Here is a 17,754-nt window from a genome sequence, read left to right on the forward strand (position 1 = left end):
GAGGCATGCTTTGATTTCAAACAGACTGCTATTAAACATTCTAGGATAAACTGCATCTTAATTTGTTACACATGTGCACTAATTTCTCATCAAGCTGTTTGCCCAGGGCTCTATTTTGGCAATCTATGTCGGTGTAACTAACCATACAAAGGAGACTTCTCTTCACAAAGGGGGAACTAATATGAGGCATAACATTAATTTTCACTTAATAGAAGCTGGGTACCACTAAATGATTCATAAGGAGCTGACAAGTGGTTTTTATTTCAAGTTTCAGTCTCTTTATATCAAAAAATGTTAAACAGTCAATTTCTTGCAAAAAAGCTGTCTTGGATTTAATAACATTCACAGGCCACATTTCAAATTAATTTGGTCTGTTAGATAATCTCTTACTCCTTTTTCCACATCAGTGATATTAGAGCTATAAATAGTAATAAGGTTGCAACACTTGGAACCTCTGTATAGCAGCTGGGCTTGTCTGGAATCACCCTTGCCTCATTCAATTCAAATGGAGTACTTCCACTTCAAGGTCAAGCTCTCAAGCAACTGGCAATGGAAGCCACCTCTGGTCACTGGCTATTAAGCCAGTCATGAAACCTCTTCTCCATTAAGCAGTCTTAGCCATATGATCAGACTCAATAAAGTTGTAGCAACAACAGTTTTCATGGGTGAACATTGGTTTGAGCATTTTCAGGAGACAGCAAACCCTGAAAACCTGACCTCTTTTTGTTCATTCCTGTTCACTGGCCTCTTCAGCAGCTGCTTTGGTGCCATTAAGAGAAGTGGGTATGTCTACACGATCCATACAACCAGATGTTAAGGAGCCACCTTTCTGAGTGGGCAAATACTTTTGCTCCATTTTCCCCATCCTGAACAATTACTAAAACTGGAGGGGGTGCATTTCAAGGATGGATCGGTGTGGAACTTTTCATGAAACAATCCTCCTACCAATTTCAGTTGTAAAGGGATCACTTTCAGGTCTCGATTCAACGTGCCTTGGGCATTGAGAAGCCCTCCATAGGAGACCAGTATTGAAGCATGGCTGGTGTGTGAGTGGGTGTCCATGATTCCTGAACTCCGTGCATGTGCTTCAGATGGATGATTGCCAAATCAACTGTTTATAAAGTGTGTGGGGAGAGCAGTGATAGGGAAGAGAAAGAATCGCAAATGCATGGTGGTGTTCCCTTGTTCTCAACAGATTATTAGCATTGCCAGAGGGAAGAAACTGCCTGGAATCTCTCACTTTTCTTCCCAACCCAGCAGGGTTTGGAACTAACTTTGGAAGGACAAAAAAGGAGCAGCAACAAAAGACCAAAAGGATGCAAAACATCAAAAAGATGAATTCTTTGAACAGTAAAAGTTACAAGCCCACTTCACTCATTATTGCTCCCATCTTGCTCTATGTGGAAGGGAGGAAACACTGAGCAGCCCAACACACTAATGTCGCTTGTGACAGAAACGTTGTGGAAAGGCTCAGACACTACTGACAATAGCACTCTTTGGGCAAACGAACATGGGTGCCATACTGAATGAAGGGACTTTACTGGATCAAAAATGCCGAGTGCATTTTTGTTGCTTGCAACTTTCATTAGGGGCACAAGATTGAGGTTCTTCTCTCAAGGCACTGTTTGTTTTTGTCCATGGAGTTTTCTTGGCAGGGATACTGAAGTGGCTTGCCAGTTCCTGCTCCAGGTGGATCACGTTTAGTCAAAACTCTCCACTATGACTTGTCCGTCTTGGGTGGCCCTGCACAGCATAGCTCATAGCTTCTCTGAGTTATTCAAGCCCCTTTGCCACAAAAAGGCAGTGATCCATGAAGGAGTTTGACCAAACTGCGGGAGGCAGTGGAAGACAGGAGTGCCTGGCGTGCTCTGGTCCACGGGGTCATGAAGAGTCAGACACAACTGAACGACTAAACAACAACTCTCTTAAAGGAGAGATGTTGCCTTGATAGAATAATCTTAATCTTCTGCCTTTGAGGAAGATTAGATTATCAACTAAAACATGCTTAGCCGCCCGCCCCGCCCCCCATTAAGACTATTACTCTTCATAGAGGTTGCTCTGGTGGCAATTTTTTTGAGGTTTTGCCTTCCTTCTTCTTGTTTTGGAGGTAGCATTAGGAACCTGTTGTTGTACCTGGGGAACTCTGGATTGGGCCAAAAGGTTTTTATTTTGTAATAATTATAGAAATAATTTTCCTTCATGCAGCAATAACCATTGTTACTGTGAAGGGGCATTTAATCTTGATAATCTACACACGGCACTTTCTCGACTTCTATTCCTGTAACACACAGTGGTCTAAAAGTGGGCAGTGTAGTTCCTTCTCCCTTCCTGCTGCAGCTTATTGGTTCTTTCTTTTCAAGTACTTCCTCTGATCAAATTGCTAACAGGCAATATTAGTTGTTTAAAGGTTTCTCTCCCCCCCCCCTTTCTTTTAACCTTTATGTATTTAAATGGTCATGACCTTCTCATCAGTTGACAGACTGGACAATTGTGAATGCTTGAATAGTGCTCCTTTTAAAAAAAATTACATTATTTTCAAAAGGCTAACTCTCAGTATTGGTGGACTCACCTTTAGGAAGGGGAAAAAAACCTATATTAATCATGACACTTCCAGCCTTTAAAAACACAAAGAGACATCTTATATGTGTCTTCGTGGTATTTTACTCCCTCCATCTATATAGTGCAAAGGAGATTCTAGATTACATGATACAAAAGGCAAAGGTCATATATTTGCCTTTTAAGCTCAGAACATTTTCATTTCTCTTTGGGCTATTGCAGCAGAACTAACTGTTCAGAGGCACTGCCTTCCAGCAGGTCACACTATCTGCCCATTTAGTCCAGTACTGCTAGCTCTAACTTGTGGCAGCTCTCTGGGGCCTCATTGGTATGTTCTCTATGCAAGTTCCCCATGAAGAGTGCATGGTATATTCAGTAGTTTCCTGCACATGTGTCAGGGACTGGGGAGAGGAGGAGGAACCAGCTTGACCCTTCCAGGGAGGAGGAAGAGGAAGACAGTTTAGATTTGCAACAGGGGTTTGAGGGACGTCACAACTCAGAGGCAGATGAGGGGGAAAGTTAGAAAATAATGGGGGAGGAGGGGGAGGAGGAGGAAGCACCAGGGGGTGAGAGCTGACAGACACAGTGTCTTTAGAAAGCATTCCAGACCCCCCTCCACTCCCAGAACCTGGCGAGCCTTGAAAGTAGGAGAGCAAAGAGCTCAAAGATAGAGGCCATGTAGCAGCACCCATAGGAGAGACGATGAGAATGACGGATGAGGAAGTGGGAGAGACAGGAGCTGGAGATTCATTCAGGACAACACCATCCAAGAGGCTGGGTTCTACAGCCTCTCTGTAAATACTGAATAAAAAGTGGACGGTAAGAAACATTTCCTTGTCTTTGTATGTTCCTGGGCAACCAGCCGGGAGTCGCTGGCAGCAGCCTGACAGCATGACGGTCTTAACTTAGAAGAATAGCATTGCCAATGTGGCATCATTGCGCAGAGTACTTTTTGCTCCGCTCATCCCCCATACCTTTGAAGCATGGCTGGAAAAGAATGGAGACAGAGCTGGCTGAGGATGTGAGGGCTATTGGACATGGCATCCACAGTGGGCCTCCTTAACCTGGAAGAGGCAGGACCTAGAATGCTTTATCTTGACCTTCTTGAGTTCTTTGTGCAAAAAAAAGAATAGCAGCAATGTCAGGGTGTTGGGTCCTTTGCCAGTTTTGAGGTCTGGGCAAATGTTTACTCTTAATGTTCTCTGGAAGTGGCCCTGGGTGCAGAAAGAATATGCTCCACAAAGCATTTGTGAACCTTGTGAAGGTTGGGAGATAGACGGGTTAGTTCCCAGTTTGTCTTCTCTTTGATATGGGGCGCGCCCTTTCCACTGGGATAATATAACATCGGGGTTGATAACCCCCAGAGCTATCTGACCTGTTACTACTTTGCTGTGGCTGCTTTACTGTGGCTGCCTGCTCACCCACCCAAGCAAGCAGTTACAGGAGCAAAGAGAATGACCAGCAACATCCACTAACCTTGACTTCTTCGTCTGGGCCCAGAGGGACAGGAGCAAGGAAACTGGCAGAGTCAACAGCAGTGAGGGTGAGTTGGGGCTACTTAAGGAGGGCCCCTCTTGGCAGCCCAAGACCCTAAAAGAACTTGGAACTGGAACTGTGTTGCAGAGTGCTCAGTATTATAAAGCTGAATCATTTCTACATGGCACTGGAACCTGCAAAGCTGTGATACCTACTTAGAACATAAATTAGTCAGATTCCTCTCATCTCTGTCCATTTCACCAGCTTCATAAAATGTAAGTGTGTCTGATCTCTATACCCATAATGACTCACATACACATACATATACACACACACTTTGGGGTCCTGATTGTGGGTTTCCCATAGACATGTGGTTGGCCACTGTGAGAGCAGGAGTTGGACTATTGGAGGCTGTTATGGTCTCTCGGACAGCCACCTTGGATCAAGAAAAAGAAAAATCCTGAAAGTGGTAGCATAGCAATGTCCTACTTTGGGAGGGTGGGATACCAAAATAAAGCTTACATTAGGAATTGGCATTTTTATTTAGGTCAGAATAAAGGCATCACTTGTTTCCCAGGCCTGAGACTTTACCTAAGGATCCACTAACATAGGAAGCTGCCTCAGTATAGTCAGATCAGTACTGTCTCCACTGACTCAGTGGTGTTGCAAGGGGGGGCAGTGAGCCCTCGGTGCTATGTCTGGAGGGGTGACAAGAAGGCACCCCGCGGGGTGCTCGCCCCGCCAACCCTGGGCGTGGCGGCATGAGCAGCCATCGCGCCACCGCAGCCGCATGTGGAGGATTCCACCACCGTCCATATGGCGCTCAGGCAGCGCTGGTGGCAAACCGCTACATACAACGCATGCACGGTGTCGCACGCATGTGCTGTATGTAGCGACGCCGCACATGCGCTGTACATAGTTTGCCGCCGGCACCGCCTCAGCACCATACGGATGGCGGTGGGATCCCTCCATCACCAATACAGCCGCGAGCAGAGGATTCCACCACCGCCTATACGGCGCTCAGGTGGCGCCAGTGGTAAACTGCTACGTACAGTGGTAAACTGCTACGTAGCAATGCCGCACATGCGCCCTACGTAGTGACTCCACGCATGTGTCGTACGTAGCGATGCCATGCATGCGTCATACGTAGTGGCGCAACGCGTGCACAGCCGGTGGTTTGCCCCGCCCCGGGTGCCGGTTAGCCTTCGTTTGCCCCTGCACTGACTGGCAGCAGCTCCCCATGGTTTCAGAGAGGAGTCTTCTACAGCTCTACTTGGAGATCCCAGGGATCAAACCTTCAGTGTGTGTTCTACCACTGAGTCCTGGCACTTTCACAAAGTATCTCGGGATACATTTTCTCTCTCTAATGAAGACCACAGCCCTCTAAGGACGTGGCCATTGGAAAATAGTTCTCATCATCTGCCATTCTCTCTTTCTGAGATACTCCTCTCATGTTTAGTTGCCATAGAGAGCACTGTGGAAGAGATGCCTCCAGCTCCACAGAGAAAAGTAGAAGAAATAGTGTTGCACTGAATGTTTGGGAAGACTTAAGCAAGGAACTAGAATTTATTATGCTATTTAAAGTTTGCCTCAAAGGACATGTGGAAATAGCACCTTTAAAATTTATACAGTTATTTATAAAGACTGTATAATTTTATCTGAACAGGATGGGAACTTCAATTTTTCATATGCAGTAATTTGCACTATTCTGATAAAGTAATTGCACAATGGAATTTATGATGAATTGGGTATTAGTATAAATGTATTAGGAAGACTAATGCAGTTGGAATTTTCCATGTTCATTCATTTGTAGTGCAGATATTTTCTGCTTTAGTTCTAGGATCTAGATTTTCTTTTTTTAAAAGCAAGATGATATGCAACCTTTGCTTTGAAGATTTATTTATTTTTACTAATTGCCTCTAAAAAGGGAAATAGCATGGTTTCCAAAGCCACAGACAGATATTTTACCATTATTTTGTAGTCTGAATATCTACATAACTACTTAAGAAAAAAATATAAAAACCAATTAAGAGATATATAATGAAGACAAAGTTTCTTTTTCAGTGGACAAACTATTCATTTCTTTACAAGGAAGCATGAGAAACAGATGCACAAATATTAATAATGTTAAATTATATATGCATTTTTCTTTTTAATGCTGACCATATTTAGTGAAAGTAATCCAAATGAAATTCAGTCTGGGGTAGCTGAAAATATTAAAACAATGGGAATGATATAACATCTGGCTTACTATTAATTAGGAAGATATGAGTTGTTATTTTGTTTTTCAAGATAAATTATATTTTAAACATTGTGAAAAGTCAGTTTATATTCATTTGATTTAAGTTAAAGTAAGGTGAAAAGAGAAGTAAAGGTTCTCCAGAGAACTATTGTGAAGATAAACAAAATTTTGTTTGATTTGATTTGCAGTGATGGGACCATCATTTCATTTAACAGTAATTGTGGCTGGAAGTTGAAAAGTATTTGAAAAGCAATTTCAGCCTCATCTTATGGCTTGCTATGCGAGTGCCTAAGTGCTTATGATGCCAGTGTTTTGTGACACTGCAGGTAAAAGCCAATATGATTAGTATGGAAACACTAGTCAAGTAACATATTGGTATTCAATTTCTTCTTCTTCTGTACATTACCCAGATAGCACAGCATATGCATGTTTTAGATTACAGGAAAAGCATTTCCCCAACAAGAGGTAGATTTTTCTTTGACAAGTCTTAGGCATTTTTACTAATATTGTTTCATGCTTCAAAATATGAATTCAAAATATTTTGTCACCACAAGTGTCTGTTAATGTTTTATGGTTTGCAGCCTGCCACTAGTGTTTGTCTAAAAGATGGAATCTGAGAATATTTTGTGATACTGAATATATATATAGTGGTTAAGTAGTTTTATCAATCTTTTTTTATACAAAGCCCTAACTGCTAGAGTAGTCTCTGCTTCGAATCTGGAGCCTCCAAGAGCCAAGCTAGATGTGACATTTGTCATGGTGTTTAACCTTGCGTGACTGATATTTCTATGAAATAACCATGGGTATAACCATGAAATAACTATGGGTAACTTAGAGTGGGACCATAGTATGTGGGGCGGGGGCTTTAACCCATTCCCTCCCCCACTGTTTATATCAAAATTCCACCCTGCTGCAAGCAGGAAAGCTCCCAGTGGGTCTGAAGATAAAATGAAAAAGGGCTCTCTAAAATTACACACACAAACACACACACACACAATATCAAAGTCTCTGAGATTCATTTCATTATTCCGAAAGGAGCTACTTAAGAAGTATATAACTGAAACTATCGATTTCTGTGTGAGAATATCACAGAATAAATAGGACCTTTCTGCTAGTGGTCAAACAATACAACAATAGGCCACTTCTGAAGTAACAAAGAGTTAAACCTTTGGCCATTTGGACCTCCAGATGTTGCTGAACTACAGCTCCCATAATCCCTAGCCATTGACTATACTTGCTGGGGCTGATGGGAGTTGTAGTTCAGCAAAGTCTGTGGTAGGAGGGAGAGAAGCAGAAGTTCCCAACAGATGAGTTAAATACCGGTAGTAGCATCTAGTTTCTTACACTGTTCCTAGATCCTTGACTGAAGGACTCGCAATTTTTACATGGCTCATCAGACACACAGCATAACATTATCATTCGGAAAGCTCAGTCACACATGAAGGCTAGCAGAAGAACAACTGACACAAAAGATGAGAAGCAATAAGCATAGCTCTGGGCAATGTTTTTTCTCTCTCTCACTCTCCTCTGTACACAGCAATAGTTGTTATTCCTGAGTTTATAACTAGAAACACCAACCTTTTGGACATTTTCTGCACACACACACACACACACACACACACACACACACCCCGGCCTGGCAATGCATTGTCTCATCCATGAACAGAATGAGCAATTGCAATGACTCAAGTGATGAAGTGTTGCCTTGAAGTTTCTTTGGCATCAGATGAATCCCATCTATATTGCAGCTGGTACCAATACATTTCAAGAATCACAAAGGCATTATTAAGAAGGAATACATTTTGGATTTCTATAAAGACATTTTTATGAATACATTATGGCACTCATATGCATGTGCAATGTGAACATTTTGGTCATGCTGTACTAATACTGCTCCAGTTGTTCTTTTTCCTTTAATGCAGTTTATTGCAAAATGCTCAGAATTTTGACAGTTTATCTCGGTGATGTTTTTGCTATATTCTGCAGCTATCTGAGATACACTACATCAGCTATTTGCTATATGTTAGTGCCTGTTTTGCTATCGCTGATGTATTCTTCTTCTTGTTGAGATTGATGTGAAATATACCTGTTGTTTTATCGTACATGTTAAATTTCAACAGTTTGTATGACTCACTCTGGGATGCTATTGTATTGAAAAGCACATAATAAATATTTTAAATAAAATAAATATGGTGATATCCAATGTTAGTCATACTCAAAGGAGACCCGTTCAAATAAATCAACTTTTTAATGAGGCATCTTTAACTGGTTAAGGACTTGGTTAAAAATTTACCAGTGGATTTATGATAACTCATTGTTTTCAAACTAGAAATTGACTAATTCCTTGTTCCCCAAAAGGCATATTCTGGTACTAACACAGGCATAATGTAGGTTTAGACATTGGCTGCATTTGCATGACATCGTAACCCAAACCCAGTGTGGTGTAGTGGTTAAGAGTGGTAGTCTCGTAATCTGGGCAACCGGGTTCGCGTCTCCGCTCCTCCACATGCAGCTGCTGGGTGACCTTGGGCCAGTCACACTTCTTTGAAGTCTCTCAGCCCCACACACCTCACAGAGTGTTTGTTGTGGGGGAGGAAGGGAAAGGAGAATGTTAGCCGCTTTGAGATTCCTGAAGGGGAGTGAAAGGCGGGATATCAAATCCAAACTCCTCTTTTTCTTCTCTTCTTCTTACTGGGACCACGAGGACATGTGGGCTCCCCCCGAAGCAGAGCTCGCAGCCACTTTGGTCTTTCCCAGTCTTTTTTACTCCCACACCATGCTGACCTAAGCCATGGTTTGACTTAGCGTGTCATCCAAGCTCCTTCCTCACTAACCATGAGCTGCAGCCATGAACAAACCACACTACTGAAAGTTTAACTGGTATAAGAAAACATAACAGCTTTGATCTATATGGCGGCAGCAGAGATAAAGTGGGGGGGGGGGAATACGCTCGCCAACCAGGAAACAAAATGTTATGTGGAGGTTAGCATCTAACAGGGGGGGGGGGGGGAATTACTGATTTCTACAACATATTGACGATATAATAGGAAAAACATCTCTACAGCATTAAGGTAATAGGTGAATAGGCATTGGGTGTACAGGATACCTGGGCCGCAGCATTCCACATATCATTTTTGTAGTTTCCTTTTCCACAGTTGACCTGCATTGTTTTACTGGTTTAGAGAAATACTCAATGAAGGCATGATTATTACTTTTAAATTGCAAATGGTGTTGTGCCCATTAACTTCTACTAGGTATTTTATTTGTATGGCTGTCTTGGGATACGTTGAACCCCAGTACCGGATTGATACTTTAGATTTTTAATTGATGAAAGGTTAAAGAAATAAAAGGACATACCCTAGTACATAGCTGTCAACCTTCCCTTTTTTTGCGGGAAATTCCCTTATTCCAGCGCCGTTTCGTTTCCCACTGCTTCCTGCTGCTATCCCGGATTGTTAGATAACCCGTAGACTGTCCCCGGGACAGGTGAGGCTGCTGATCCCTTATTTTCTAGGCTGCTTTTCCTTTATTTTCAAATCTGAAAGTTGACAGCTATGCCCTGGTACCCTTCCCCCTGGAAAACCTCTGTTGTGAGGGAGGGGGGAAGCCACATGACGTGAATGTCAGTCAATAGGTGCTGGGCTTTGCCATCATTTATCTGTTACTAAAAATGTTTCAGGGCAAAGTCCATTTGAAGAGATCAATACCTGAGTTGCTCAAAACCTGAGGTTCTCAACTGCATTCATATAACAGGGAATCATTATGAAGTGTTCCCATGATATGTAAAGAAGGTGCATCACTCTCTGCTTTATAGAAAGAACAATTCGTTGTGAATTATTCAGAATTTTTTAGTGTATAATTTTAAACCGCTTTCTCTAGAGCAGTTGCTGGAGATAGCCAATAAAACTGTAATGTTGTAGTGAAAAAATGCCTGTTCTTCCTTTTTTCAAAGCTTGATTTTAGATACAGAGCATAGATCATTGCTGAAACTGCGCGATATCTGACTAAAACTGAAACAACCTTGCAGGAATTGCATGTTGTCTCTATAACAGACCAAGATCCATGTGTAGTAGGCCACGTGCAAGATTTCATGTGTAGGAATTTTCTCTGTTGAAAACTGTTATTGATAGCAGAGTGCTAGTCATCTGTTTATAAGGAAAGGAAAAACACTGTTCAAATCGTTCCACCCACATAGAGAGGCTTGACAACTGCCATAGGAATAGCTAAGTGCAGAAAAGTGAGCTGCACACCAATTTTTTTTTTCTATGCATAAACTTTAGATCAGGGGTAGTCAACCTTTTTATACCTACCGCCCACTAATGCATCTTTCTTGATGGTAAAATTTCCTTACCGCCCACCAGTGCTCAATGGAAGGAGGATTCAGCTTGTGCTGTAGAACCCCTTACCACCCACCTATAATTCTGAAACACCCGCTAGTGGGCGGTAAGGACCAGGTTGACAACCCCTGCTTTAGGTAAAGCAAAATGTTTAATAGAAACATCTTGGGGCAAGTTTTCTACTGTAGCTTACCTAAGCAGACTCATCCTTGTACACCCTAAAACTGTTTGCTATGGTCCACCCCAAACCCTACAAAAGTCTGATTTTTCTTCATGCAGGATGTTTAGATGCCTTTTTTTCTTTGGCTTTCTGGATTCTCCATATTTTAGTACATATTTTATTGTGTCCTTAGTATAAGATGCTCCGGAAAACCTAATCTGCAAAGACTCGTGTCTTTTAATTGCATTCATCATTAAATTTTTAACACATTCCTGTAAAGTATTTAGCAAGTCTTTCTTTGTAGATGTTAATTATGCCAGGTTTTCTTCTTCTTTTTTTACCACTCACACACTCCAAAGTGATTTTCAGATCAAGTAATTTATACCAGGTATTTTTGTTTCTCGGAGGGCCTCATTTTGTTGAAAGCCTGCCTAGATTATGCCCTTTTGTCGTGTTCTCTGTAAATGCTAAATCAATGCAAAGTGAATAGATTTCTATTTCTAAAAATACCCTCTTCCACAGGAAGAAGAACTAAGGAAGAGTGGGGAAGCCAAATACGCACACTTGAGTGATGAACTACATGTATTAATTGAAGTGTTTGCCCCACCCGGGGAAGCTTATTCACGGATGAGTCACGCCTTGGAAGAAATTAAAAAATTCCTCGTTCCAGTAAGTTGCTTGTAGCACTGTTGCAAATGTGTGTGTGTATTATGCCATTAGTTCAAATGCATTAAGAGCAAAACTTGAAAATCAGAGCCACCATTACTCGTGTGTTTCTCCTCCTTCCCCATGGCACTGCCGTGGCTGCAAATTAGACAATATAACATATTCCAGCAACCTTTAATCATTCTGTATTTATATTTTCTTTAATGACCTTCAGAGTGATCTATTTGCAATTACAGGTGACCCAGATCCAGAGATACTTAAGGAATAGATCCAGTACTGTGGCCAAAGAGTTCATTGTTCCAGGGCAATGTCATCTCAAGAGAGGAGCATTTTGAAGAAATGAGTGTTTCTTGTCTGAAATACCCCACCCCCTTTATTTGCTTAGTTTTAGTGCTGTCCACATGGAGTATTGGTCATTGGTAGCAATGTAAACATTGCATTACTACACTGCATGCTTTCCCAGGTATTCATCCAAACTGTACATGGCTAGGGAGCACACACAGTGTGACCTTTTAAGTGCCCACAGTAGGGTAAATAGTTCCACTATTTCCTAAATAATTATGTAATATCCTGTTGAAACACATTGGACCCCACCCCACCCCCCGCTTTTCTCACTTTAACATAGCTGTTATGGCTAATGATCTTGTCACAGGCATCAGGCAAGGAAAGATGTCTAAAAAGGATTTATCTTTACTGTCTATCCAGCCACCTTGTCCCAGCTGTTTAAAAGTTATCAGCTTTTTCAATGCCATTTTTAGATTAAGAGCTTCACTGTGTTCTGGTGTGCCATTCTGGAAGAAAGAGGGCATGAACAAAAATAAAAGGCTGTGGTTAAAAAATTGCTCATTTCTAATCAGAACTGAGTAAATGTACAAAAACTGAGAGGATTGTGGCACGACCAGCTTATTATCGCACAAGGTTTCATGGGCTATAGCCCTCTTCATCAGATGCATCTGATGAAGGCCACAAAAGTTAATGTAGCAATAATTTTGTTAGGCCTTAAGGTGCCACAACACTCTCAGTTGTTTTTGCTACAGACTAACATAGCTACTAACTTGGGTGGCTTTAAAAGAAGATTAGACAAGTTCTTGGAGAATAAGGTTATCAATGGCTACTAGCCATGATGGCTTTGTTCCAGCAGGTTTCTTATATTCTTAATGTGCCCCCCATGCACTGAATAATGCTGAAAAATTGATAGACCTGGTCAGTGCTCTTTTGCTAGAAAAAGACATGCCAGAACTCTCCATGAACAGCTCCCTCGTTCTCTTAGAATGCCAATGGCGCCCACCTGAGAGGTGTCGGAACTGAGTTGTGGCTGAAGAAAAAGCCCTGGACCTGCTTATAAGCTTGGTTTTTTGAGAGCTAGGAGGGTTGGAACCAAGCTGGAAAGGTGTGCTTCTGGAAACAATTTTTTCCCTTTCACGAAGTACTTGAAATGTCAAGCAGAGAAGGAAATTTACATGTTCATCCTTTTCAGTACTATCTGCAGCGCTCTTGCATTGTGACAAATCAAGAGATTGCACAACCACCAAGGACATAACGTACAAATAACCACAGCACAATATAGTTAAAAAGAAGTGTGGGCATGGCGTTAACAGCTTGTGCTGTATAAACTGAGTTGTTTTTAGCCAGCATCTTTTGGTGTGGTGCCTGATGCATTTGTGTGTCTTAGCCCTTCTTCATTCAGCTGCTACCCTGAGTTGGTGGCTGAGTAGTGCAGCGTGCGCCACATGCGGCATTGCTAGAAACTGCACACTTAACCAAAGTTTAAATCTCATGCCTCTTCAATTCATAAAGAATGCTACAGCAGAATGAGGAGCCTCAGGGGGGAAATGGAATTATTGACTTTGTCAAAGCAGAACACTTTAATTATGGGCCCTCGTATAAAAGTCCCAGGATGAGCCCATTAAATCAATACAAATTAGAATTCAGAATTTATACATATAGTAGCAAGTCTTAATATACAGAGTATATTCATGTATGGACACTTATTGACTGTACCATAAAAAAAACATTACTTCATGTAGGATGGTAATCTCATGCTAATACCAATTTTCTTCTAATGTATATATTTCATATTGTTGTCACAGACCAGGTATTGTCTGTTACACAAGCATAGCAATCCTGGGGTAGAACCACAGGCTAAGAGCCAGTACACATAAGAGAAGTTTTTTAGTCCCTTTTCTCTCCTCTCAATACAAAACCCCTAATTCCTGGGATAAATCTAATTATGCCTTCCCATTCCTGGAAGGGCTTTTCATCTAGCAAACATTTCTGCTAACAGAAGAGAATGGGAGCTGATTTTCCCAGCACCACTGCAAGGCCCTCCAGAACTGATTGGTGATCTGCAGGAGGTGGGGTTTGCAGGTGCAAGGGCAAATCAACAAACCCATCTCTCACACTCTTATTTTACTGAAGCTCTCACCAGACCAAAGAATTTTACAAGGAGATAACTACTTCCATTCACAACAGGGATGCGGGTGGCGCTGTGGGTTAAACCACAGAGCCTAGGGCTTGCCGATCAGAAGGTCGGCAGTTCGAATCCCCGTGACAGGGTGAGCTCCCGTTGCTCGGTCCCTGCTCCTGCCAACCTAGCAGTTCGAAGCATGTCAAAGTGCAAGTAGATAAATAGGTACCGCTCCAGCGGGAAGGTAAACGGCGTTTCCGTGTGCTGCTCTGGTTTGCCAGAAGCGGCTTAGTCATGCTGGCCACATGACCCAGAAGCTGTACGCCGGCTCCCTCGGTAAAGCAAGATGAGCGCTACAACCTCAAAGTTGTCCGCGACTGGCCCTAACGGTCAGGGGTCCCTTTACCTTTACCTTTTTACTTCCATTCACAGAAAGGCAGAATGAGATCCTTCAGCATTTCACAGATGATAACAGGGGCACAGTTGTAGCGCTCCTATTCTTACACTGCCTAAGCACCTACACACACAAACACATACAAGAACACTGCATTGTGGAAGACCCTACTTTCTCTGTTGCATGCTGTCTTTGTTTACACGGCAGTAGTCTTGATATAGAATCTAAAATACTATTTATTCTTTTGCTTAAAAATATATTTGAAAAAAGAAAACATAATTATATTACAAAGTGTAATCAATTGTTCTAAATGTACCGTAGCAGGTGCACTAGGTGCAGTGGCAGTCTGTGGTGCTTTAGCAGTTGTGTGAATGCCTTTACATAGAGGTGCACTAGAGATGAGATGCAACTACAACCTACTTAGGAATTTAAGTTTTAGAGACCAAAGAGGCTGAACAAGTCTAGCAGCTATAGCAATTTCGAAAACAACATTTTTTTATAGCACATTTCTAAATGTGGGAGTTTGCAGTCAAACATAACTATGCACAACTGCTTGTTAGTGCATGAAGGGGTTAAGGACCACAGAGTTGTATTGCTAGATAGACTCAGTTAGGTCACACCCCCTCTTCTCTGGAGAGGAAGTGAACCCTTTCTACTTCCTCTATAGTGTGTGTGTGTGTGTGTGTGTGTGTGTGTGTGTGTGAGCTTGCTTCTGAGCTTACAGCACATGTTTGGAAATATATTCTGTATTTTTTACCCAAGAGTATTTCTGCTACATGGAACAATGCATGACTGAGACCTTGAATCTGTAAGTAAAGCATTTTAAACTTATTTAACAGTGTGTGGTCTGTTCATGCAAGAGAGATAGAAAGAGGTCAGCTGCTGTGTGCAGCTGAAAGGGATTAAAAGGCCTAACAACCTATATTCCTAATGCTTTACTGTGCTGCTTATTTTTGTGAATCTAATACTCTGCTTTCTGTGTACTAGCCCAGCGTTTTGAATCCAGGCAACCCGCTGATTCTTTTGTTGTTCACCCACACAAGTGGGTCCACAGGGATTCTTATTTAATTCCCCACACTAAAGGGGAAAGGGGACAGTCATCTACCAGGTGCTGGGGCTTTCTGCAAATGGTAGGCATGTAATCAGATTCACAGGAATACTAAATCCTGAGCTGAAGTAGGATGCCTCAGGGGGATTAGGAGCTTGTCAGAGATGAAGCACAAGGCTGCACAAGTCAAAGCACCAACCTCTGAAATGTTTCATATTGCCTCAGCGATCCGAATGTCAGAAACATGCTGCACACTAGCATCTAAACGTGAAAATAATAACGCTTACATTTACTATATAAGGCATAGCAGCAGGTGGAGGAAGAGAGGTTGGAGGGAGATCTCCATTGTTTTTACTCAGAGGGAATGAGCTCACCTGGAAAGCCAATCTCTTTTACTTCCTATGCATACTCCAAATCAACTTCAAATGTGCCTAGCACAAAAGCTCCTGGACATATTTTCCATTTGGCAAGTTTCTCATTCAGGGGCACTGGTGGATCTTGAGCCAAATTGGGCAGCCTATGAAGCACTTTGACCTGAGGCAGACTGTTTTCGGAAGTACAAAATTAGAATCTGACTCAAAACATTTGGTCATTGCATATCCCTAGCAAGTGACCTCTCAAAATTCATCACACTATTTGTTGGCTGAGAAACCCCATTTCTAGAAGCATAAGGAAAAAGAAAAATCTAGACATTTTCTTGAAAGGTTTTGCACTAATTAAAAAAATTATTTGACCAAAAGGTAGCATTTTTCCAATTTGTTTCTCCCCTTTAAGACTAGGATATAATATCCAGGCATTTTGTGATCTATGATTTGTTTATCATTTGATTTGAGCATGGTGCCTTTTTATTAAAACAACAACCCTCCACTTTATCATCTTTGCTGCATTGTAAAGTCTCCACAAATTGTTATAAGGTTTAGGATTTGGTTTACAGCAGCAGTAATGACCTGGAACAAGCAAAAACTATATTTTATGGCTTGTTTTCTAGCTTTATCCCTCAATGCTTTATTTCAGATGTATAATATAGCTAACAAAGCTGTTATTAACTGGCTTGTTAAAGTGTATGCCAAAGGGTTTATTCTGCAGAGGCTTGCACTAGTCTATTAGGCCTTTTATCCCCCTTTGACAAAATATATCTTTAATTTGTTTTATGAGGTTGTGGTTGTTGTTGTTTTTTGTTATACACATTATATTTATTGTGGTAGCAAATAGGTTGCCTTCTGTTACTAAGCTGAAAGAATGAGAAATTAACTTTTTTATGTACTGTGTAGGTGAGAGCTGCTTTGCTGCAGGAAACTTTCCTGCCCAAACAACACATTTTGGGAGGTGTGTGGCTGTCATTAAAAAAAAGACACCCCTTATTTTTCTCCTCCTTTCTCCAGTGTGATATAAAGCAGGGGTAACCAGTGTGCAGCGGCGGAGGAAGCTGCTCGGGCGCCTGGGGCAGCGCGAGCCACCCATAGGGGCAGGGGGTACCCGTGGGGCCTCCAGAGTCTGCCTGTCTCCTCCCACTCAGCTGCCCTACGGGCGGGTGGATCGCTTGGGCAGCGCGGAGCCTGCGTGCACCCAAGCCACCATGTCTCTCCCAGAAGCGATGCATGGCTTGGGCGTGCTGCAGGCCACGCAGTGAGTGCCACCTGGTATTTTGTCACCCCCCTCAATGGTGATACCTGGGACGCACCACATCCAATGCACCCCCTTTCTCCGTCCCTGCCAATGAGGTGTCCTCAAGATGTTCTTGGACTACAACTTCCATCCTTCCTGACCATTGCTCATGTTCACTGGGGCTGATGAGAGCTGGAGACTAGTAACATCCAGCTACCTGGACACAGAGTATACAAAAATGTGCAGTGATGTTATCTTTAGTTTCCTATTGCCCTCTTCCACTTCACTGGCTGCCTCTAGCAGGGCATGGAAACCTGCTTGCCTGGGGGTCATGTCGGGCTGCTCATCTTCTGTGGAGCAGACCAGGAATAGGAGGGGAACCTCGAGAATGGATTACTGCAATGCACTCTATGTGGGGATGCCTTTGGCCCTGGTCCAGTAGCTCCACCTGGTACAGAATGCAGCAGCTAAACTAATGATGGGGCCATATGGCTGGCAGAATGTGACAGCCTTTGCTAAAACATCTGCACCGGCTGTTCTTAAGCTGTACAAAGCCCTAAACAACTTAGATCCAGGATACCTTCAGAGCTGCCAGAGCCCTTATTCTGTATCCCAGCTTAGCCACTGGGATCATCTAGAGCAGGCATAGGCAAACTCGGCCCTCCAGATGTTTTTGGCCTACAACTCCCATAATCCCTAGCTAGTAGGATCCAGTGGTCAGGGATGATGGGAATTGTAGTCTCAAAACATCTGGAGGGCCTAGTATGAGGAAGCCTGATCTAAAGGAGCAGTGTTATATGCTCCTTCCTATGTCTCAGAAGCCCAACTGAGCTGGAAGTTGTGCATTTGGTGTCACCCTACCC

General features: G+C 42.5%; 1 protein-coding gene across 8 annotated transcripts in view; it reads left to right on the forward strand.

The window, feature by feature from the left end:
* The window catches only part of KHDRBS2 (KH RNA binding domain containing, signal transduction associated 2), a 347,577-nt gene that overhangs the window by 149,627 nt on the left and 180,196 nt on the right, over positions 1 to 17,754 (forward strand). For all 8 annotated transcript variants that reach the window (XR_003705800.2, XR_013392343.1, XR_013392344.1 and 5 more), the window contains exon 4: positions 11,294 to 11,440. Coding sequence is in view for 1 of the 8 variants with exons in the window: in XM_077926281.1 (XP_077782407.1) it covers positions 11,294 to 11,440 (147 nt within the window). In the remaining 7 variants the exon portion in view is untranslated. The remainder of the gene's footprint in view (positions 1 to 11,293; positions 11,441 to 17,754) is intronic.

The sequence above is a fragment of the Podarcis muralis genome, chromosome 3 (assembly GCF_964188315.1).
Source record: "Podarcis muralis chromosome 3, rPodMur119.hap1.1, whole genome shotgun sequence".
NCBI lineage: Eukaryota > Metazoa > Chordata > Lepidosauria > Squamata > Lacertidae > Podarcis > Podarcis muralis.